Here is a 24,733-nt window from a genome sequence, read left to right on the forward strand (position 1 = left end):
CACCACCAGGATCAAGAAAGTGAAAGTTGAAAGGGATGTTTTTTAGTCAAATTGTTCACAATGTTGTGGTTGTGTTTTGTTATAATTTCCAGTGATTGTTTTAAGGGAAAAAAGTCTTTGTTAAAGTTTCCATACTCTCAACCAGCCAATTAAGTTTGTGAGCGTTCAGACCAGATTTTACCTTCAAGCCCCCTCACAAAAACAATCTTTTAAGTCCACTTTAAATATTTCAGAGGGCCAGATAAGCATCCAGATTTTTCAGTGCTTACTGGAACCAAACTTCTGAACTAATCCATCCCTGCTACTTATTCATGTTCAGTGTATGGAACAGTTGTTCCTCCCCATACCTGCCGTTTCTCTCCCTCATTTTTTTCGAGCTCTGCATGCTGCTGAAGGCGATGAAGGCACTCTGTTCTCTCTGCAGACAGCCTCTCAGCCATTAGCTTGTCTATAACACGGAGCTGTGGTAGAACACAAAAGCTCAGTTCAAACGACCATTTAAAAAAAAATCAATGTACATCTGATAAATTATCATGAATCTTTTGACTCTCACCCTTTATTTCTAGGAACAGTGTCAAACTAGTAGTAGCCTGGTTTACAAGAAGGGTGTGGGGAAGGGACACTCACAAACCTATATAATTAAAAGTAATTAAAAAATTGTTTTCACTGAAATTTAAAACATGATAATTTAATCATTCCCTTCATTGAATCCCAATAGCGGCAGCATGTGCTTAGGCCATCAGATCCTATCAGTGAAGCTAACCAGTTCAGATTCACTATCCAAGCTGAGCACAAAAGGTCACCTGTACAGTTTATCTGAACTATTTTTTTCCTTAGGACTCCTGACTTGTAACAATAAATCTCCCTGTGGAACATCATAGTGTTTAGAGAGCGTGGCACCTTTAAATCTTTTGCCCTGGGTGTGTGTAGGAACGGGTGGGGGGGTGAGTGGAGAGAGGGGAAGAGCAACTCGGTGTGTGTATCTGGAGCTCCCACAAGCAGGCCCTTACAAAGTGAAGCAGCTGAGAACCTTCCCAAAGCCTGGGAGGGACAGAGCAGCCACTGGGGAATGCCCCAGGACAGGAGCCAGGAGAGGTACCCTGCCAGTGAGGAATCACCTAAGAAGGACAAACTAGAGCTGGACCCAATATCATTGTCACCCAGAGCTATATGGGGCCATGAGAACTGGAGCTTGTAACTTTTCACTGGGAATGAGGGAGGCTGTAGCTAGTTAAGTGGGTAGGGTGTCACTCTGTTTGAGTTTGCAGAGAGCAGCAGAACAGGCCACCAGAAGGGTTTGCTGGGGAAAGTTTACTGGCACCAAAGATGACCATGAAAACGACTGAAAATGAAATTTTTACTGAGCCTTAATTATGCTTCTAACATCAACAGCGTATCTCTGAACCATTTTCTTACTTGATGTTGAGTTTTGGTTTCCATCTGGCCCAGCTTGATATTCATCTTATCCTGCACTGTCCCAAACTCAGCTTTTATCTCCTCCACTGTTGCCTCCAGCTGATTCTCCAGTTTATTAATCAGTGGCTCACAACGACATCCATTTATTGGGGCCTGGGAGGATAAGGAATAGCAAAATAGCTTGATTTATCACTCTGTCCTATCAACACACACAGAAACAATCAGTAAATTGTTACTTCTCTAGTTAGTTCTCTAATTGAACTTCCCCCCCTGCCAACACCCCACCTAACCTGCTTTGATAGTGTATTACTGTCCTGATAACTTCTCAGGGCATACATGAGGAAGGAAACAAGTTTATGAAGAATATTTTGTTTGCAGAACCACAGCCTAAATCACTCCCAATCTGCATGGAGCACTGCTGACATCACTGAGACTCCAGGTGGGCAGAAGAGTCCATTCTGCAAATCCAATTGCAGGATTCGGGCCTGAGACTTGATGTTATGATTCTTAATAATGCTGTAAAATTGGGGGGGGAGGGGAGTATTTTGTTTTCGATACTGTAAACTTTTGACTTTTCTTTGAGCTGAACATTTTGCTCAATTGCAATTTAAAATCTCACCTATATCATTGCATAGATCTCTTCACTGCACTAGCATTCCTCTCACCCTTGCCTGTCTGTTTGCAGCTTCTCTCTCACTCATCTCCTTGCCTCCTTCCTTGCAGTCCCCCTGCAAGGCGCAGCCTCCCTGAGTTCATCAGCAAGGCCCCTGCTCTGTCCAAATTTAAGTCTCTCAAAGCCCCACAAGTGCCATGCTGCCTAGAGTGAACATAACAAATCATTACTTGTTCCTTTCCCTCTAACCTTTGTCTACCTGTTTGCCGTTAGACTAGGAGATTTTTGGGGCAGGGACCGTTCCTTGTTGAACGTACAGAAATTGCCCAGCTCTTCCTGGGCACTACCACAAAAATAATTGAATACATAAATATAATAATAATTCTGTCTCAGGTTTCTTTCTTGAATCCCTAGCTAACATTAGGATAATCCTCATTATGCTTGTCCCTGGAATTTTCCAATACTTCCTCCCAAGTTTCTACCTCTTGAGGCCTCTGGCCATCATGGTAGCATAGAATGTCTGAGGTCTGCAATAGATGCTCATAAGTGTCTGTTGAATTCCTTCCCTAACTTCTGGTTTATATGATTCCCCAAGCGCAGCAAGGGAGAATAAAGGTTTATGTTTAGATATCTCAGAGATGGGAAGCACTGCTCTCCTGAATGTGTCTTGACACAGTATACATAATAGCAGCAGTAGTGCTACAGTATTTCGATAGAATAGACCCATCAGATAAGAGTCCTTTGCTTACATTTGAAGGATACAGTATCTCAATAGGTGAACCACTTGATAATTTGCTGCATGCCTTTGTGCTGTTCTAAAAATGGCTGTAGGTGAATATTTGCAGATTTGCACTTAAGGGAACTATACTATTTCAAACAAATGGGTGGAATATTCATTGCATATTCATGAGGTTAGCAAATTAGAGTTTCTGAAGTGCAGTGTGAGTATGTGGTTTGGTGTTCCTTGTTCACTGATCAGTTTGCTCTATATCTTATCTTTATGGGTTGAGTTAAATCTCAGTGAAATTGGGGAGAGGCATAACTGACACTTCATTTAAGATAGTTGTAAGAAGCTATTAAAGTACTTTTATGGAATCAAGTAGATGAAACTATAGGAGCTTCTACACAAAACAAAAGCACATAGGAGGCTGTTCAGGAATTAGAACTAGATGGGTGCAGGGGCTTTGCTGCATATTGTTTTAGTACATGAATGTGTGAGAGAAAAAGTAGGAGAAACGCCACAGAAGGAAATGGAGAAGGCAGCAAGCCTGTTTCATTCCTCTTGTGTTCAGGGAGACAAGTCTTTGTTCATTTATTTGTAAATAAACAAGATTGTAACAAAGAAATACCTGACTCATCAATTGCTTTCCAGGGAAACAGCCTACAGGACCCTCAATTTTGGCTAACTTCATTGGTCAAAAAGGGGCAATCGTATGTTAAACCCCCGCCGTTAGTAATTCTAGAACTCCAGTAGACCCATTTAGTAAACAAAAAAAACCAAAATGAAAAGCTATTGCACGTATTCAAGCTTTCTCTTTGGACTGCAAGCTCTCCAGGACAGAGATTGTGCATTTCTTTCCATTTATAAAGCTCCTAGCGTCTCCTGCTGGAAATAGGTAATAATACTCAAAGTGGAAAATAGCAAGGTTCTAGTGTCATTTTCAATCATTGTTTGCACCTTATCTACAAATAGGAAATAAATATTTGTCTACAAATAGGAGATGCTTTATTTATCAAAACCTCTTAAATATACACTATTTGGCATGCATAAAACCAAGTGTCCAGGCTTCATTTTAAAATACAGGTGAATCCCATACAACAAACTGAAGAATTAATAACATATCTTTGAAAACATTGTCAAAGACCATCCCTGTTTCATTTCCTATCTAAGGTAAAATCCCACTCGGCACTTGTTGTACATCCCTGATTTTTGCTTGTGACAACTTGTTTACCTGCATTACTTTACCATCCTTTCCACGATACAGTGTGTAAAGCTGGTAGGCTCTGAACTCATGTGGGGGTGGTGGAGATGAGCAACGATGTTTATTTCTACGATGTTTAGGCAAGCTCTGCGGGGGACCAGGGAGTGTCTGCTGGTCGGCTGGTGAAGCAGGATCTGATAGTGCTGAAATCTGAAATACATACAACATTCCCCAATTGACAATAAAACAAATAAATGACTGCTGCATGGAATCTGAGCAAAGCAATTGACTCCTGTTTCTCCCACTCAGACCAGCGGGTATTGGGAAGGCTAGGGAGATGGTATACTTACCCCTTGGCAAGGAGATGGGAACTCTGTATTGTTCAACAGTAATCCCTCTCTCTCTTACTTTAAATTTATTGGTACCTTTTCTCTTGGCTTTTTCTTTTTGTTGTTCTTTCCTTTGGGCTCTGGTGAAGTTGATCGGGGTTCATCTTTCAGATCTCCTTTCTTCTGAGGCACTTGGTCACTGCTGTGCGTATCCTCAGCCTCAGCAGCTGAGACACTGCCCTATTTAAAACAGAGACAGGGAGTTATGAGGGCTTGTCTTTGCTAGGTTCTCTTTGCATCACCAATTTTAAGTTGTTTTGAGCTAGTATGCATCAGAGAATCACCATCAGAGGGTCTTCAACAGTAATGCAAGATGTACTGCGCTGGCCAGCGTTTACAGTATATCCTGCTCTGAGCATCCCTAAAAAGTATAAAGCTGGGAACTCACAGGATTGGTTGCAATCAGGGACCTGTGTGTTTCTCCAGGTGCCTGCTGCACAGCTACACAAAAGCTGAAATTTCTTAGGCAGATTGAAGTGAATTCTACTCTGGAGGATTTTATTGTAATCACTAGTTCACACTTCCCTGCCTTTTAACACATAAAGCTGGTAGTGCTTGGCTGTACCTTGTTCTGTATCACCTCATCTCTTGGCACGGACTGAGCTCGCCTTTCCTCCTTGAGTCTCTCTCTCTTCTTTCTCAGGCTTCTTCCACGGTTAAAGCGCAAGACCTGAAGGAAGGTAACATTTCCAGTCAATAACCATCACTTTTTCCACTGATGTCCTATTACAGAAACTGGGTACTGATACAAGTTTATTTATTTGCTATCCCACTGAGCCTTTTTAGAGGGACATGTTCTCCTAGTTTACCCTGCACATCAGTGTATGAGTGGGCAACTAAGGCAGTGAAACCCTAGCAGCATTGCCTGGAACCCAATTGCAGTTCTGCATAGCTCCAGGAGCTCTCTCAGAACATTCCTGCCAGATGGTATTCTGGGATTTGTTACTAATGAAAGACATTTATAATGTACCTGTGGTGCCTTAGCGAGAAGAAGCGCAACCTCAGGATTATTGTGCTGTCTAGCAACCTCTAGAGGAGTTTGGCCTGCCTGAAAGGAAAAAGAATAAATTGTTTCCTTCAACTAGCATAAAAAAAAAAAAATCGCTGAAATATTTACCCTTAAGTCATTGGCGTTGGGGTGCGTGTGTGTTGTGAGTGAGAGAAAGAGAGAGACATAATTGAGCATTTTAATTTGCTTAATAGCTAATTTGAAAAATGCGCAGAAAATATCTTTGAAACATTAAGATAAAGGATCAAAGTAATTCTAGCCGTACTTACATTGTTTACAATTGACCCATCAACCCCTGCTTCCAGTAAGAGTTTGACCACCTTTTTATGATTTAATGCAGCAGCTACATGAAGTGCAGTATCTCCAGCCTGAAATTTACAAAGCAGAAAACAACATGCTAGTGGACATCTTTGATTTGCATGTACTGCATTTCCAGTTTCCTTATGCCCCTTTATGGTTCATAGGTCCAAATGTAGTTACATGACAATGGAGCTTTTAAAAGGGCTGATCAACAGACCGGTAGACTTTAAGATTTGGGCTAAATCACATCATTTTGAGGAATACAGCTAGGGTTGGGATTAGCTGTATTCCTGTTTAATTAAGTGATCTTTGAGACTATGCTCACAGAAGAAAATTGTGCTGGAGACCCAAAAGCACTTGGCCCAAATCTGTCCTCAAATTTAGGGGTGCAATATCGCTGAGGGCAGAACTGGGGCTTCTGGTGTATCCTCATCTCTGGCAGTTCTATAGGTTTGATTATCTGGACTTTGGCGACCTGCTGGTTATGAACATATGAGCCACTTCTTGAGCTTGACAAGCTGAAAAATTATCTTGCATCAACTGCAACAAGACAGTTTGGTTTTTACTTGATAGGTTAATGTTTCTTAAAACAACTCTTGGAACATAGCTACCTAAGTGGCTACACAGTATATGTATGATCAGAGAACTAGAGCATTGCACTTCATCCCTGGACACGTATTGTAACGTAGACGTGAAAAACAACTTTGGTACTACTGACCACATTCAACCACAGAGAATGCTTGCCAGCAACAGCTTCAGAGAAATCTGGGACTGAAGATAAACCTGTTACGGGTCAGCTTTAGGCTGTCTGGGTAATATTGTGGAGTACAGGCAGAATGGTTTCTGCTTGCACCAGGCTAATCATAGTTGATTTTATCATTTAGTAGCTCACAACTAAATTCATCCCCCAAAATGAAATTGCATATTGATGTATGAAATTGCATAGCCAATTTAATTTGGCCAAAACCTATTCAATTTGGTGTAATATTTTCCATTTGAAAAACATCATTATACTCACAAATCAGAGAACATAAGTATGATCCTGCACCATGCTGTATGTGGGAAGTGTCCCAGTAACATTAGATGGTTTGGTAAAGTACCATATAATGTATTTTCCTTAGCAGCTTTTTTTTTAATGCACTAATCCATTCTGTTGTACCACCCAGCTTAGCTGTCAGTAGGGACAGCATTCAATTATTTCCCTTATAAAATAAATCTGGATGGTCAGTCCTCATTTCGCTTAATCATCACTTTGTATTTAACACAAATTTTCTTTCAATTTTCCACATTTTTGCTTCCCACTAAAGCAATAAGGCCCGGACAAATAGAGAAAAAATACCACAAAACGTTAATTAATAAATGTCACTTACATAGCATCATAAATCACCTTACAAACATTAGTGAGTTCTGCCTCACTACACCTCTGTAAGGCAGGTAATATTATCATCCCTAGTTTATAAAGGAGTAAACTGAGGCAGAAAGAGGTGACAGGTCTTGCCCAGTGTCATCACTCCTAGTGACTCTAACCACTAGTTCACACCTCTTTGGCATTTAAAAAAAACCCAAATATATTTGTATACAGCATAATACATAGAAAATGTTATAAATTAGAAATGTAAATGCGGCAACATGTTCTGAAATGACAATAAACCACAGCCACACCATTTTTTTAAGGCTATTCTGAGAAGCCAGGCATCTTTAGATTACGTGAAATGCACATTAAAAAGGAGTATTTACAGTGGGCCTCGTCATGGTCAAGGATCCCTCATTCCAATTGTTAGCCTTATAAAAAGGGTGCTGACTGCAGTGAAATTCATGCACTGACCTGATTCTTTTCATGGACAGAACAGAAAGCACTGAGGAGTACCCTAATGATGGGCAAGTGATTATAACGAGCAGCAACGTGCAAACAGGTATCTCCTGCCTGCAAACAGAAACAAAGCTCTAAGCATGTAGTCGCAATAGAAAAGCGAGTGCTCGTCAGGGTTAGGACTGCCAACCCTCTAGGAGTGTCCTGGAGTTTACAAGAATTAAGGATTCATCTTTAATGAAAGATTATGTCATGTGATGAAACCTCCAGGAATCCGTCCAACCAAAATTGGCATCCCTAGTCAGGGTGTTTGGGGATGAAATAATCAAGCTATTTTATAGCACTAACCTGGAGATGTGGTGAATGACATGGAAGGATCTTTATGGAATTGTTTTTTCTTGGGGTCAAATGGCTTTGCTGCTTTAGACATATTTTTTCCTCTGAATTTGTCTGGAAAGCCAGTGAAACCAAGTGACTGTTTCTGTTATTGTACACTGGGTGTTTATTCCCCAGGGAAGTTGCAGAGGAAGTACTGCAAGGAGGCTATGGACTAGATTGTCAGCTGGTGTAAAATCTCATAGCACCATTGAAGATCTATTGAGGATCTGGCCCTATGTTTCTTATACATAGCCAGCACTGTTAAGGGTATTGACTGCCCTAGTTCTTCAACACATCTCAAGCACTACACCATTATCAAACTGAAACACATGGGGAAAAAATTTGCTTCAAACAATGCTTAAATTAGTTAGTAGAGGAAGTGGATGGGAAGGTGAGGGAGAAATTACGCCTGGTAGGAGGAGTCAGGAAGTAGCATCTCTCAGGGACTTTTTGAAAAAGCCAGTTCCAGAGCACAACCTGCTATTTGGTGCATAATTAGTAATCATGTCTGGAAAGATTTAGCAATATCTAGAGAGGGGGTATGAATTCCAGTCAAAGCAAGGAAATGCCCCTTTCTAGCTCAACATTGCTTTATTGCACATCTGTATTAGATTAGTTGGTCTGCATTTAAAAATTATGTCTGTTCTATTGAAATCAAAACCAATATGAACCAATAGTGTAGCAACATCATAAAAATGGGACTAGTATGACCAACAGGGTCACCAGTATAGAAGCACACAATTCACAAAGTTCTTAGATATAGGCTGGAAATTCTATCATGAACGCACAGCGTAAGGCCTCACGCATTTAGACTATTGGGCTCTTTTGCAGGCTTTCTAAAGTTTAAATTCAGCTACATCGGGCTCCAATTTTTACATTTTCTTCATGTTTTATGCTAGATCCCAATAAAGGGAGGAAAGCAATTCGAAAATTCAAAACCACATGAAGTTCTCTGATTTGATAGACCCACACACAATACGTAGTCTATGTGCCCCAATAGATGAGTGTGTCTAAAGAATTTCCTTGGACTCCTTTGGAACCCTCTAAATATTTCCACCTTTCAAACATACAGGAGGACCCCACCTGCAGACCTCTATTACAATAGTCACGTGGGGCCATCCTGTACCTTCAAAATGAACAACCAAGGACAGCTTGTGTTAACAGCAGAAAACACTGTATTCATCTTTTAATTTTTTTTGTCCCCCTCCCCCATCAAATTTGTTATAAGTAAAGCCTGGATAAGTTTTATCACAAAACATTTTTTAAAACCGACTGTTTAGTCATTTTGCTGTTTTTCCCCGGTCCTCATAAGAAAGGCAAAGATTGATATTTTTAAAGCTATATTTCCAGAAGCTGAAACAGAACAAGAATTTTAAAAAAAATCTATTTGTTTAAACTTACATTATTTTTGAGATCTGCCCGAGACCCTCCAAGTAATAAAACACGAGTACTTTGGGAATGGCTGTTTTGGCAGGCCAAGTGCAGAGGTGTGTTACCTGCCTTAGGAAAGAGGCAGAGAAATACAAACACCATTTTTAGAAAATTGCCATGTCAAAAAACAAAGCAAACAAACACCACTCCCTCCACCCACATCTCAATAAACAGTGTGTGTTTCATTGCAGGATTTTAAACTTATAAAACCGTAAATTACTTCTACTCAGTGACCTATGAAAAGTGAATTTGTAACCTTGTTCCAGGCCATATCACAAAAACCTCTCTGCCATAGAGATGTTTCCTCCAGGACACAGCAGAGACAGGTATCAGGAGTTTGGGGAAGTTTGAACTGTCACTGCCAGTGTTCAGGGAGCAAATGGGGGACTTCTATTTCCAGAACTATCAATCCAGCAACTATTGTGAGCATCAAATTCAATTAAAATGTAAAAAGTATAAAATTTAAATAAATAAAACTCCCCATGATTTGTTAATCCTTAGTACATAGTCCCTCTTTCATATCTGGAAATTACATTATCTGGATGACACTCTATTTGCCTAGAATTTTTTCCAATTGTGCCTATCCAAAGCACTTAATTTGTTTCAAACATCTAAAATTTAACATTTTGAATTTAAAACATGTAACTATGAAAGAAAAGATCTCTTGAAAGGAAAAAATCCCTTCCCAGGCTCAAAGCAGACTTCCTTCCCATCAGCTTCCCACTCCCAACCAGGAAAAGCAGGTTCATCTTACAGCATGTCCTGAAGGTCACAACATCCATGCTCTGATGAAACAAAGGTGGAAGTGAATTCTAGACCCAAGGATCCCTCACTGAATCCCTTCTCTCCTGTTTACACAAGGAGGGGGCTGTTAGCTCACATAGGCTATAGAGAGCTTGTATGTTTACAATGCATGGAAGTCTTCAGGCAGAAATGGGGGGGGGGAACCCAGGATGAGTTACTAAGAGTCCACAGAAAAGCAAAAATGAGTTTTGTTACAGGTAGAAGTCCACATGAGGAAAAGTTTGTGTGTTTATTCTTCTAAAGGACCGAGGGCTTGTTGAGAATTTAAGGCTTGTCTATACTGGGGGGGAAGGTGGAAAGGGAGGCAGGGTTATTTCACACTAACTATAGTTTTTTGTTTGTTTTTTAAATAAAATGGACTGTATCCACGACACAATTCTTCTTCCAAATTAACTTGCCAGTTAGCGCAAGTTGGACAATCCACTTTGAAAGTAGATTGAGTTCATTTTTGAATAAATTAGTGAAAAAGAAGGTATGTGTGGAAACATGTATTCCAGATTAATTTTTTCAGTTCCTCCAATTGTATCCCTGGCTATATTGCTTCACTCCATGCTGGCTGACAGCACTTTGAAAATGGGTTGTCTCGCAAAAGACATATGAACCATGGGATACAAGGAAAAGAATCCTGGACCTTTCTGCTGTGACCCCCCAAGTCCCAGAATTCTAGTGGCTTCAGGTAGGTAACCCACAATGTACCATGAGAAAAATCCCAGAATACATTGCGCCCAGCAGCGGGACAAAGCACCATGGGATACCTGCCTGGAATGCAGAGCACTTATCTCAAAAGAAGTCAGTTATGCAATGTGCACAATGATTCAGAGGGAAGTAGGTAAAATCTAGCTGTCTGCATGCAATTATTTCAGAATAATTATTCCACAGCTATTAGTGTGCACAAACTTAATCCAGAAGTGCACATCCACACACCCATGTAGACAAGCCTTTAAGAATATTTGTTTTGTTGGTCTTTGTCATTAAGCCTGTAATAGGTTAGCTTGGATCTGAAAATGTGATCAGCTCAGTGAAAGAGTTTTAGGCATTATCAGACTGCTTGTTTCTTGTTCATTCTCCTCCTGATTCTCCTCTTTTTCATGTATCATTTACTGCTGAAAGACCTTGCACATTTTGAATGGGAAGAACTCTTAAGTCCTTGATACAACATTACTGTGTACTTCAGTTCTGAATACAAGTCTTTGAACTGTAACAGGCATTACAGATTTGTTTTTTTCTCTGAACAAAAGTTAAATGTAGAGATTTTTTCCCCTTGGGTTATTCTCTGAAGAGCCAGCAGAGTTTTTTCATTATTAGCTGTTAGAAGTATAAATTCGAGCAGCAAGGCAGAGAAATAAGGCTGCAGCACTTTGGTGGAAATTCACAAAAATTACAAAGGGAGCACAAGCAGCTTAGAGTTCCTACAGTGGACCTGGCCCCTGCTCTTACTGAATGGCAAAACTCCCACTGATTTCAATTAGAGGGATTGGACTCGAGTGGTACTGCTTTGGAAAAAGACATCTCTGATTTCCCAGCCTCCTAAATCTGAACTGAAAGATACAGACTGTCCAAGGATCTAAAAAAGCTAGCCCTGAACTCACAGAATGATGTTTATCAGACTAAGCAATTTTTGTGAAGGCAACTTGTCTGAAGACAGCAGCCTGAATGTCAAATTTGGTTGCCAGAAAAGAAAATATGACTGTCCTAACATTTTGGATCAGAAAAGGAGACTGGTGCATCCCATTTAAAGCTGGAAATGAAAGCTGGCCTCTAATCATTGTCTCTTTATAAATACCAATGGATGGCAGTTGTGTTCAATCCTGTACCATAGGGAGAGAGCATATAAAATTAGCCACATGCTCTTATCCTGAAATGCAGCATGAACTAAAAGTAGCCACGAGGAGAATTAAATAAAAGTAGTAGGCTGGTTAGGCAAATAATCCATTTCTTCTGCTGTTTGGTGGCTTGTATAAGTAAACTGAGTCCAGAGGCCAAATCTATTGTCCTCCACAGTGTAATGAGTCATTCAGTCAAGGCACCTGGATTTTCAGTTTATAGAGTGGCAGTAAGTAATTATCACTTGTCAGGTTGTCCTGGCTGACAGGCAATCTGATTTTTCCTAGCATGAATGTTTATAACAAGACCTTGTCAGAGCCTAAACCCTGACTAGCAGCTATGCTTTGTATTTTTTCATATTGTTAGAAACGCTGTGTAGCATAAGAAATTGAGAAGCATCCAGAGAAGCCAGGTTTGATAAAGTGATTTAATTGTTAAGTAAAGTTAGGAAAATTCTTCATTGTCATTGAAAGCAGCAGCAGGGAGCATGCATGTTTGAACACTGACATGCTACCCTTTGGATTTTAACCAGCATGGCTCTGCCAATCTACTGTATTCACACACTTTTTAAGAGAGGGCCCCTCTCAGAACGTCTGGCAGTTTATGCAGCATCCACAGCTCCTTTTAGTTAAAATCTGCTAATGCACAGGGCACCCAAGTAAACAGAGTAGCAAGTCTTACATTGTTAATAGAACTATAACACACATACTCACATGTTCCTGATTCTGGATATTGGAAAAGGTTGCACCCTCAGCAAGGCCAAAGACACTAAGCTGGGGGGAGTTAGATACTATTGCCTGAGATTTGTAACTATATGAGTTATCTAAAGAATGTCTAATATACTTAAATATGAGCATCTGGAAATCAAACTCAAAGCCTTATATAAAAGAAGGGATGCTATAAATCAAGGAAACATCACAAAACAATTTTGTTTACAGATTACAAGGTAACCATGAACAGTCTGATTGCATGTGCGGGCTGTTCCTGTCCTTTGTCAAGATAGTATGTAGTTTTACTCAGACTTATTTTTGTATCCATGTCTCCTTTCTTCTCTTTTCTTTTCTCTTGTTGTTTGTATTCATGGTACAGTTTAGTTTTACAGACTGTAGTTCTTTTGAATTGTTGGCTCATTCCATAGTTTAATAGACGTGTTTACTTACATTGTACATCACTTTAAAAAAAATTGTCCAAGATAAAGTAATTATTATCTAAATTCCTTTTGCGAGCAACACCACCTTGTGATGTCCATGCAATCTGACTGCTCAGCTGGCTGGATATTCCAAACCCTAGTTTAGCATATATGGTATATTGCCCCTGGCTGGTTTTCAGATTATTCCATTAACCTTTTGACTAGTGAGTGGGAGAAAAATCTCCCCTGGATATTTCATTTTGATCTTAGTAAAACTGTTTATTTCATGGCTTATTGCACTGATTTACAATGTGATTTTACCATCCTCATTTGATACCCGGTTTTTGTGTTACAGAATATCTTGTTTGCAATTCTGATAAGTCATAAAACTCCTTGTGAGTTTTTTTTTCAGTTCTCCTTTGTGAATTGCTAACAAGATGATATAATACAAAAAGAGAGACAGTTGAAGTTCCTCACAAGTTCTTAACAAGACTCAATCCTAGTACATTAACAGGAAAGATATAACAAAAGATATACTTTTTTTCTTCTTTTGTGATTTATGCATTCATGTGGCTGTGTAATTTCCGATAAATTGGATTTTAATGTTATTTCCCTGTTAGTTCAATTAATATTCATTTTAATCATGCCCATCACAATGAAACCACTCAATATAAATTAGGACACCATAGAGGTTTCCATAAGAATTCCACTGTGCTTCAGCCATAATTAATGTATCAGTCAAAGTATTACTGAACTTCTCCTGTATCAGCTGTCAAAATACAATATTTCCTAATGTTTGTGATGGAGTCATCTAGGCATAATTAATTCAAAGAGAATGGGAAATCCTACTTGAAACGGACCACCACCTGTTGAGAAATGCCATTACCAGAAATCACCACCAAAGAGAAACAGCCATTTTACATCAGAACTGAAAGCTCTTTCTACATGCATCTCACCTTGTTTCTGGCAAGAACATTAGCTCCTGCTTTAACAAGCAGTTTGGCGGACTGACTGAATCCATGCCAACATGCTTCATGAAGCGCTGTATTCCCATCCTGAAGAGCACACACACAAGAGCAGCAGTTTAGGGTGTTGTGTCCACATACACAGGAATGTTACATTCAAAATGCTGTATCCCTGTTTGGACATTAAAAATCATTTCCCTTTTCTTGCTATCTAATTCTGTTTGGGGGTAGGCATATGCAGGCTAAACCTAGGCTAAAATAACTTCCATGGGCATCCTTCCTACCTTCAACCCTCCCTTTCTCTACTTCACCAACCCCTCAGTTCCTAACCAAGAATAACATTATTCTGACACGTGTGCACTATGTAATCCATTGCTTTCCATTAGTTGGAATTAGACTTGTTCATATCTTTGTGACTGACTTGTCTTCTAGTGGCTGTCCCAGAAAGACTATAAATCCTAAAGCTAGTGACAGCTAATCAAGAATTGTCCTTTAGCTCAAATGTTAGTGACCTGTATTTGGAACAAAATGCCACAGGATTCTACATGGAGTACCATACAGTGTGGTTTAATTGATGTCTTTGGTGGTGTTTATATAGAATCATAGCAATGTAGGGCTGGAAGGGACCTTGAGAGGTTATTTAGTTCAACCCCCTGCGCCGAGACAGGATCAAGTAAATCTAGACCATCCCCGGACAGGTGTTTGTGCAATCTGTTCTTAAAAACCCCTAATGATGGAAATTCTACAACCTCCCATGGAAGCCTATTCCAGAACTTAACTACTCTTGTAGTTGTTACATTTTTCTTAATATCTAACCTAATTCTCCTTTGCTCCAGATTAAGTCCATTAGTTCTTGTCCTACCTTCAGTGAAAATCAAGAATAACTGATCACCATCATCTCTATACCAGCCCTTAACACTTCTGAAGATTGTTATCAGGTCCCCGCCCCCTCACCCCCGATCTTCTTTTCTCAAAAAAACATGCCCAGTTTTTTTAACCTTTACTAATAGATCAGGTATTCTAAATCTTTTATAACTTTTCTTGTTCTCCTCTGGACTTCCTCCAATTTGTCCACATCCTTCTTAAAGTGTGGCACACAGAATTTGACACTCTACTCCAGGTGAGGCCTCACCAGTGCTGAGTAGAATAGAACTATTACCTCCCATGTCTTACATACAAATGACACTCCTGTTAATACACCCGAGAATTATATTAACCTTTTTGGCAACTGCATCACACTGTTGATTCATATTCAAATTGTGATCCACTATCATCCTCAGGTCTTTTTCAGCAGTGCTGCTGCCTAGCCAGTTATTCCCCATTTTGAAGTTGTGCACTTGGTTTTTCATTTCTAAGTGTAGTACTTTGCACTTGTCTTTATTTAATTTCATCTCGTTGAATTCAGACAAATTCTCCAATTTGTCAAGGTTGTTTTGAATTCTAATCCTGTCCTCCAAAGTGCTTGCAACCCCTCCCAGCTTGATGTTATCTGCAAATTTTATAAGCACACTCTCCATTCCATTATCCAAGTCATTAATGAAAATATTGACGAGTACTGGACACAGTACTGTGGAACCCCAATAGATACACTCTCCCACTTTGACAGCAAACCACTGGTAACTACTCTTTCAATACAATCTTTCAACCAGTTGTGCATCCACATTATAGTAATTTCATCTAGACCACATTTCCCTAGTTTGCTTATGAGAATGTCAAGCGAGACTGGGTCAAAAGCCTGACTAAAATCAAGATATATCACATCTACTCCCTCCAGCCCATTCACCAGGCCAGTAACCCCATCAAAGAAGGAAATTAGGTTGGTTTGTCATTATTTGTTCATGACAAATCCATGCTGGCTATTCCTTATAACCCTATTATCCTCTAGGTGCTTTCAAATTGATTGATTAATAATTTGTTCCAGTATCTTTCCAGGTATCAAAATTAGGTTGACTGGTTTGTAATTCACTGTGTCTTCTTTGTTCCTCTTTTTAATGATAGGTGCTATGTTTGCCCTTCTCCAGTCCTCTGGGACCTCAGATGTCCTCCATGGGTTCTCAAAGATAATCTCTAATGGTTCCGAGATTGCCTCAGCTAGTTCCTTAAGAAATCTAGGACACAGTTTCTCAACCTGTGGTACGTGTACCTCCAGGGGTACACGAGACAAGGCAGGGGGTACCTGGGGAAAAACAGAGTGAAGGGGAGGCAGGCGGCAGCTGCTGACTTCTGGGGAAACCAGGCGGCAGCTGCCTGCTTCCCACCCGGTCCCAGCTGAGAAGTGAGCAGCAGCTGCCGGCTCTTGGGGGACGCGGTGGCAGCTGCCCACTTCCTGCCAGGTCCCAGCTCCAAGCTGGGAGGCAGGCAGCAGCCTCCAGCTTCCGGGGAAGGCAGGCAGCAGCCCCCGGCTTCCTGCTGGGTCCCAGCTCCCAAGTGGGAGCCTGGCGGCAGCCTCCTCTGTCTCATGAGCTGGGCTCGCAGCTGGACGGCAGTCACCCATGCCCCAGCTCCAAGCCAAGAGACAACCTCCAGTGCCCCGGCCTGAAGACGGGCAACAACCGCCTGCCCACATCTCTGGAAACTTCCTCTGCCCCAGCTCGGATTGGGTGGCAGTCGCCCACCTCCCGGGCCGGCAGCTAGGCAGCAACCGCCTGTAACTTGCCCAGGTGGCAGCCCCCTCCCTGGCTCAAAGCCCAGTGCCCAGAAAACTTGTCAATTTCACTGCTCAGCTAGAGCAGTGAAATTGATAACTATGACAACCCCAGATTTTACCAGATACCCTCTTTTCCTCTCTCTCTCGCCCTCCTTCCTTGTCTCTCTCTTACCCCTTCCTCCTCTCAAATCTATGGCAAAAAATTTGGCACTGCACTTTATATTCCCCAGCATTAGCATGCTGCTCAAAGCCTCTTAGCTTTGGCCAACATCACCTCTAGCCCAGATACATACTTGAATAGTGCACTGCTGGTGTAAAGGTGGTAACCCTACCCACACTAGATCTGACATCTGTCATATCACAGTCTTGTATACTCAGCCCTTCTTCCAACATATGGCTCACATTAGTCTGTAAATATAAAATCCCGTGGAAAATTGAGTGTTGGGGTACTTATTAAAATTTTCAGAAGTTAGGGGGTACTTGCTACTTAAAAGGTTCAGAAACTCTGCTCTAGGATGAATTTCACCAGGCCTTACTGACTTGAATACATCGAATTTGTCTAAATACTCTTTATCCTGTTCTTTCCTTATTTTGACTTGCATTCCTTCCCCATATGTACATTGCAATGGGTTTGTTTACACTGTGCATAGCTGAGAAATGCAATGAATTCTCACCAGGCCACATATATTTGTGCCACAGGACTGAAGGCAAACAATAATATCTGAAAATGGTACCTAAATACCACCCGAGAGAGGGGTAAGGATCCTATCAGACTTTTTTCTTTCATTTTGGTGCTGGGTCTGCAGAGACACCAAAGAAGTTCAAGGGCTGGGAAGAAGATCCTCCCGAAACCTCATAGGGGTTGCTAGTAAAGCAAACCTCATGGAAGACTTTTGCTTTATAGTTTTGGGTGTCTCCCTCAAAAACATACAGCCTGGGACTCAGTTTCTGAGCCAACCAGGGAAAGTGTGTGTGGGGTGTGTGTGGGAGGGGTTCAGACAGTTGATATTTACTTGTATTAGTAGCTTTATCTAAAAGGTGGATTAAATAAAGTCTGAAGTAGAATATGAGCTTTCATGCATAGCTCACGTTTTCTCTACAATGTAAAGCACCTCCTAGAGAATCAATATGACAGCACTACCCTATGTATCATTGCACACACGGTACTATTTAACTTGATGCTCTAGCTGATCAGCCCAGAAATATACTGGGAGTCAACCTGACCGGGTAGTGGTACATTATGTTGCCAAACAACAAGTCCATGGCCATATACATATTACTTAGCTAGGCAGCAGCATCTCTGACTGTATCAGGTAAATCACTTCCAGTTGCAAATGACAAAGAAATTATTTTTTTGACTAACTAATGCTGTTTTTTCACTCTATGGAGGTACAGACATGGTTCCTTCACAGATATTCAGTTCATATCTTTGCTTAACAAACAGCACTGCTCAGCCTTCACTGGACTAAGTTCTCTTAGTAGCACTATGCACTGCTTCATTAGCTGGCTGACTCCCAGTATGTTTCCTTTGTTGCCTGTGGTCTTTATCCTACTGCCAACAATCAATATCACGAGGAGAAAGTCAGACGCCTGGCTCAGAGATGAGCAACTTATGTCAAACGTAAGTAAAACAGGAGTATATTTTCAAAGAAAATGGGGCTTCTTATCAGCATAATTCCTATTAAATTCAAAACTCTGACTCTTTATTCCAGAGGATGCTAATATTACAGTCTAGTGCAGTTATTATCCAACAGGTCTTCTCGTTACCTTGTCTTGTCTGTCCAAAGCGCACCCCTCTTGAATGAGAGTTGCTATTACATCTGTGTTTCCTACAACAGTAGCCCGATGCAAGGCTGTCTGATCGCCCTGTAAAAAGAGGCAATTAATTTGAATCAGTGCCTGTTCCACCTAATTTTGAATCCACATGAATATACACACACACATAGTTTATACAGACATCATACACATATTCCATATACAACACGTATATTTACATCACACATACCATTCAAATACAGGCTACTGTTGAAAGCAATACCAATAAACTACAATCCTTAAGGTTTCCCAGAGTAATGGAATCATTATATGGTTTAACTTTAGACTATTGCAGACCAACACTTTACTACCTTTTATTCCTGAAAACACCTGCAGCGGATTATTATACATCTCACAAGACGACTAGCCCAGATACAGTACTGGGGCTACTTAGCATCTAGTTTTAAAATTATTACAGCACTAGTAGATAGCCTGTCTAATACAATAATTTTGGCTCCATATTTCCATGGGCCAACCATATCTGTAGGGCAGAAAAAGGCATAGAATTAAGGTCTCTTGCATCTCAGTACATTGGTCTTCCAAGATCTTATCTTGGTGTGTGTTTGTTTTTTCATTCTCTGCAGCTATTTTGAGTCTGTGGTGCTGAAATAAATTCTATTATCTCAGCCACAGAGTGAGAGAGAAGAGGTTCCACAGTACCATACAGGAAACCTGGCTCTGATTACCATAGCCTTTCATGTCCCAGACTGGGAATCCTGTACAGTCCATCTCACCTAGATGATGTTTGCCAAAACACATGAGCAGAAGAAATGTGGAATGGAGGAAGTTGGGAGACAATAGAAGTAATAATCACAAAAATGACTTGTCTGATACAACCAATAACCAGATAATGACACACTTTAATAAAACACTAAAAACTGATGATTACCATGCTTTTGTCATACTTAAGTGCAAGTATTTAGATCCAGATAACTGATATAATTGGATAGTTTGCTTCCATATTGAGGGTCCTTGTCAACTGGCAGGTGAAGTATAAATTGCTCTTAAGAGGGCTGTTTTTTTTTTGTGAGATTAAAGACATTATTAATTTCTATGGGTAGAATCAGTATTGCCAACCCCATTCAAAAATGCCCCAATAAATCATGAAATTGGCTTAAAATTATTAGGCTAATTTTTAAAATACCACCTTGTGTTAATTTTATTTGTTTTCTGGTTTTTTTGCCTTTAGGACTCATGTTTTCAAGTTTTTCTCCACTGCCAGGAAAGCTAGAATTTTTTTTTTTTTACACGAAAGCTGAGTGTCTCATATATTTACATGGCCCCAGGAGTTGGAGCCTTAAGAAAAACATCAAGCATTGCAAGAGTTTTCAACACAGGGTAAAATATATATTTAAAAAACTGTCTGAACAATCCCCATTTTTTCTTTAAATTAAAGCATAAATAAAAAGAAGTAATCAAAAACCCCTAAACTGAAATAATGTTAAGAGACAATATCTCATTACAATTTTATAGGTCATGTACTTATTGACAACTATTATTATGCAGCAACCATATGCTCAAGGTCTAACTGATCACCATATTTGGGATCAGGAAGGAATTTTCCTCAGGTCAGACTGGCAGAGTCCCTGGGAGTTTTCACCTTCCTTTGCAGTATGGGGCACGGGTCACTTGCTGGTTTGAACTAGAGCAAATGGTGGCTCCTTTGTAACTTGACGTCTTTAAATCAAGATCTGAGGACTTCAGTTACTCAGTCAGAGGTTAACGGTCTATTACAGGAGTGGGTGGGTGAGGTTCTTTGGCCTGCAACGTGCAGGAGGTCAGACTAGATTATCATGATGGTCCCTTCTGGCCATAAAGTCTATCAGAGAATTCAACTATGTCACAGCATTCTATGCTGCCACAGATATTGCTAATGCAGCATATTAATGTAGTATGAACCATGCACAGACCAGTTTATCCTAGCATTAAAATGGAAAGAACTCCACCTATTTACTATTGCCATATTACACTTTTGCAAGGGCAAAACTGTGAAAGACACTGTAATAAAATATACAGCAAAAGGCATTTGCCTGTGGTATAGGGAGCTGCAAGAACTGTGGTGACTATATGTATGGTTACTGGATCTTAAAGGTCTGGAACATTCTGCGTGACAGAGTTCAAATGGGAGACAAGAATGGAGTGGACCCAGGTAGCTTTAAAGAAGGGCCCTCTCATTGTGCTAACTTGATTCATTTTTGTTGTTACATTTTTTTGTTGTTGTTTCTATCCTGACCCAATTAAAACAGTTAATTAATTAATGCAGTTAATTAAACAGACATTTAATTTGGGAGATGACAGCTACTCCTGCGAACATTCCACTGTAATTAAAAGAAACAAGTAGCTGAAAATTAGATAGCCTGACTTTTTCCACCGGTGCAACAGCTGATTCTACTTGGGACCAAGCCATTCTCCAAGCACCCCACTCTGCCAATGTGCAACATGGGCCAGCTTGCCCATGTTGTCACTGTGTAATGAGAGCATTCTCCAACCACAGAGTGCTCACTGTGAAAGGGTTGAAGGCTGGATCACAGAAATGTAAGTGCCATGTCAGCTCAGATTTGAATTCAACTGTGTTACTGCTTTGACTCTAATCATACTCCACTCAAAAGCACAAAAGGGCTATAATTTTATTTAAAAATTCTCAGTCATTGGCAGGATCCTTGATTTCATCTGAGACTTTTCTCCTCGAGTTATCAAGCACCTCAGAGATGTATACTGTACTGAATACATACATTACACCTGCCTTTCTCCCCATTAGTAGAATTCTAGTGAAACTATTTTGTCTTTAAGGATAGAGCTAATATCAGGATGCCTTTATGTAGTAAACTGCAAATTTTTGTTTGGTTGCTTTATTTTGCACACCAGCTTCTCTCTGCCAGTGCAGTCTCAGCTTTCAAGGTTGTGTAATCACTGACTCTTATTTCTCTTTCTGCATTTACATTTTTCACATTGCCTATTGTTTCCTTTTATTAAAAAAATAACAGCACTTCACAGAGCCCTACCTTTAACAGTTAGAATGCATTACAGGATCCTGTTCTGGAGATTGGAAGAAAAACAATACCAATAGTGCATATTGATTTCCCAGACAATCAATTAAGTGTAGAAATCTGAAGCAAACACTTTATGATCTTGTTTGTAAGTGACTTGTGACTTGCAGTTTGCAGACTACAAGATCAGTAAAAATGAAAAAAGAGAACTACAGTGCTGTTGTACAAATATGACTTTTACCACAATGGAGTGCAGATTTGTCTGAACTGAAGCACTTGGGAGCTAGATTCACAAAGAAGGGTTCCAGAGGGGTAGCCATGTTAGTCTGTATACAGCAAAAACAACGAGAGTTCTGTGGCACTTTAAAGACTAACAAATTTAATTTTAGCAGGCATAAGGTTTCGTGAGGCTCAGCTCACTTCGTCAGATGCAGATGTTCACCTCTGCATCTGATGAAGTGAGCTGAGCCTCAAGAAAGCTTATGCCTGCTAAAATTAAATTTGTTAGTCTTTAAAGTGCCACAGAACTCTCGTTGTAGATTCACAAAGGTACTTAAGTGTTGCTGAGCGTTGCATCACCGAAGGCCTGGTCTACACTAAAAATTAGATGGATCTATCTACATTGCTCAGGGCTGTGAAAAAATTCATGCTGTGTGTGACATAGTTAGGTCAATCTAAGCTCCACTGTAGGTGCAGTTAGGTCAAAGAAAGAATTCTTCCGTCAACCTAGCTACTGCCTCTCGGAGAGGTGAATTAACTACACTGATGGAGAAACCTCTTCTGTCAATGTAGGAATATCTACATTACAGTGTTACAGTAGCACGGATGCAGTCCTATAGCTGTGCTGCTGTAGCATAGACATGGCCTAACTTTTAGGCATCTTGTCACCAAGTGGAATTCATAACCTTGAGTTTGGGACCCAGACTCCCTATACAACGCACAAGGAGACTTAGGCACCTAAGAACGGAATTCGCAGCAGCCAGCATGCTGAGAAGGAGCCACATAAGCTAGACAACAGGAAATGCCAGGGACAGGGGTGTGACCTAAACCACGTTCCTCAAAGGGAGTTAACCTAGGGGGAGGTATTTGTTTCCACTTAGGATTCCCAACCATGAATCCTCTCCTGGAGTTCAGCACCTAAACCAGGTTAGTGGTTTTTCATGAGAAAGTGAGGAGGAGGCAGTACACTCCTTATGACCTTTAGTCCACTGGCTAGAACACTCATCCAGGATGTGGGAGAGCCAGATTCAAATCCCCATTCTTGAACTTGGGTCTCGCCACTTCAAGGAGAGTGCCCTAACCACTGGGATATGGGGTATCCTGGGACATGTGTCTGTCTGGCTCTTCTGTTGAAACTATTCCACTTTGTATAACTAATTAAATATTCACTGGCGAAGGGGCCTTGAACCTGCATCTCCTACCTCCCGTGGGAGTGCTCTAACCAGTGGGCTATAGAGTCAATTCTCTCTCTTCCCCTCCCCCCCACAATGAATAATTAAGTATTTATATATAGTGGAACATTTCCAAACAGGAGAAGCTGAGCAAGCCTGGGAAGGTGGGAGACCCAAATTCAAGTCTCTGCTCCATCCAGCAGAGGTGGGTTTTAAACCACGGTCTCCCACATCCTGGGTGAGTGCTACAACCACTGGGCTAAAGGCAACAACCCTTGCTCAGAGCACAGCTACCAGACTGGACCCTGAAGGCAAGATAGGCAAGGGAGCGCACCTAGTTTGTGAATTCCTCTGGGGCTAATCACCCAAAGCACTTTACTTCTTCCTCTATCTTCCAGCACCCCAGCAGTCACATTCTCTTCTCGACTGCCTCCATCAATGCTATCATCTCATTTAAGAATGAAAGATTGGATTCTCCTTCCAATCTCACTTGTTGTCTCCTCCCACTCTATCTTGCTGTTTACACCATTCACTGCTAGAGTGGGTCAAATTATTTGTTGTAAACAAATTATCCTGCCATGGGAGTGTTGAATTAAAAAAATCAATAGCAAGATAATCACCTTCAGTTCTGAGACAAAATTGCTAGCCCGCAGTTAGGAAGTTTTAACCTTTGAAATCAAAGAATGAAGAGCAATATGTTTCTTTAGCATGTTACTAATTAAAATCATAAGGTTTAAAATACAGAAAACTATATCAATAAGAGTATGATACTCATAATAACATGAGTATTTTAATTCTCTAAAGTAGTTGCATCCCCCATTCAGGGCTTCCAAGCATTTGTTATGAACTTGCTATTCCTTTCTCCTTTACTAAACAGAGACAATCATCATGAATACACAATAATAAGCATTGTATTCTTGAACAATAGGAGATAAAAGGCTAGCAGAAATTATCAAGATAAGAAAGTATAAACATAACTAAAGGAAATTAAAAAGTCAGTTTTGGGAACTACAGAAGGCACTTTGCATATTTACATTTTGGTTGAAATAATTTTAAACTCTGGGTGATGGTCCATTGGTTCTGAATTTTCTTAGTGTCGTCAACTTAAATTTTCATATGGGACTCCCAGAAATAAAGTTTGATTTTTTTTTAATGACATTGAGATAGTCAGAAATCTTTTAGTAGGATGCCAAATGAGGGGTAGATAATCTTATGCAAAGCATCCAGAATAAATCCAGCCATGCAACCATGCACCTTTTTAGGAACACTAACATGCCTTATTGCCAATTCAAGATGTTACATGCAGCCATGTCAGAGGGAAGCTCAAGGCAAGATTGATGCACAAGATTTCTAACCTCCTTCTCTCTTTCTGATCTTCTAGGTTCCTTTCTAGCCTTTCTCCTCTGGTTTTTCTCATCTTTTTCTTCCTTGATTCCTTTCACCAGGGCAACTTTCTCCTTGACTATTTCTGAGGTATGTGCTGTATGAATACTCATTGACCAATCAGAGATTGCATTAGCATTCCAATAAGAGTTTGCAGGATTGGCAGGGAGAAGGAAAGAATTAGCTCCCGGAGTTGCGTACTCTAAAGAGCTGGTTTCCACAGGTTGCAATTCATAATAATCCCACTCCAGGCCACTGGAGGTCATTCTTCAACTAATTCTCATGTCTCTTACAGTGTTTTAAAGAACTTCATCTGCAGAACATGAAGTTAATATTTTAAACGCGCCACAACATTTAGAATTATCCACTTCTATTCGCCATCTGGCAGATGAAAAGTTAATCTTGCATTTATGCATTAGCTATATTCAGCTCAAAATTAAAATTTTGTTATTGGATTCTCCCTGGAATAGAATGGATCAGATTCTTAAAGTTGCAGGAGGATAATTTGCACGTGTAATCA

The 24,733-nt window shown here is 40.4% G+C and overlaps 1 protein-coding gene across 3 annotated transcripts in view; it reads right to left on the reverse strand.

Annotated features, from left to right (window-relative positions):
- The window catches only part of ANKRD6 (ankyrin repeat domain 6), a 102,362-nt gene that overhangs the window by 5,240 nt on the left and 72,389 nt on the right, over nucleotides 1–24,733 (reverse strand). For 2 of the 3 annotated variants that reach the window (XM_067530024.1, XM_067530023.1), the window contains exons 4-14: nucleotides 18,405–18,503; nucleotides 13,982–14,080; nucleotides 9,239–9,337; nucleotides 7,475–7,573; nucleotides 5,619–5,717; nucleotides 5,311–5,388; nucleotides 4,906–5,010; nucleotides 4,377–4,520; nucleotides 3,982–4,161; nucleotides 1,417–1,569; nucleotides 348–461 (exon numbers count right to left, since the gene is read on the reverse strand). In XM_067530024.1, the coding sequence (XP_067386125.1) occupies nucleotides 348–461; nucleotides 1,417–1,569; nucleotides 3,982–4,161; nucleotides 4,377–4,520; nucleotides 4,906–5,010; nucleotides 5,311–5,388; nucleotides 5,619–5,717; nucleotides 7,475–7,573; nucleotides 9,239–9,337; nucleotides 13,982–14,080; nucleotides 18,405–18,503 (1,269 nt within the window). Of the gene's footprint in view, nucleotides 1–347; nucleotides 462–1,416; nucleotides 1,570–3,981; nucleotides 4,162–4,376; nucleotides 4,521–4,905; nucleotides 5,011–5,310; nucleotides 5,389–5,618; nucleotides 5,718–7,474; nucleotides 7,574–9,238; nucleotides 9,338–13,981; nucleotides 14,081–18,404; nucleotides 18,504–24,185; nucleotides 24,480–24,733 lie in introns of those variants that run through there. The other variant, XM_067530021.1, reaches the window with a different exon arrangement.

The sequence above is a fragment of the Emydura macquarii genome, unplaced genomic scaffold (genome assembly GCF_026122565.2).
Source record: "Emydura macquarii macquarii isolate MOO-44397 ecotype Brisbane River unplaced genomic scaffold, CSIRO-AGI_Emac_v2 contig_3019, whole genome shotgun sequence".
NCBI lineage: Eukaryota > Metazoa > Chordata > Testudines > Chelidae > Emydura > Emydura macquarii.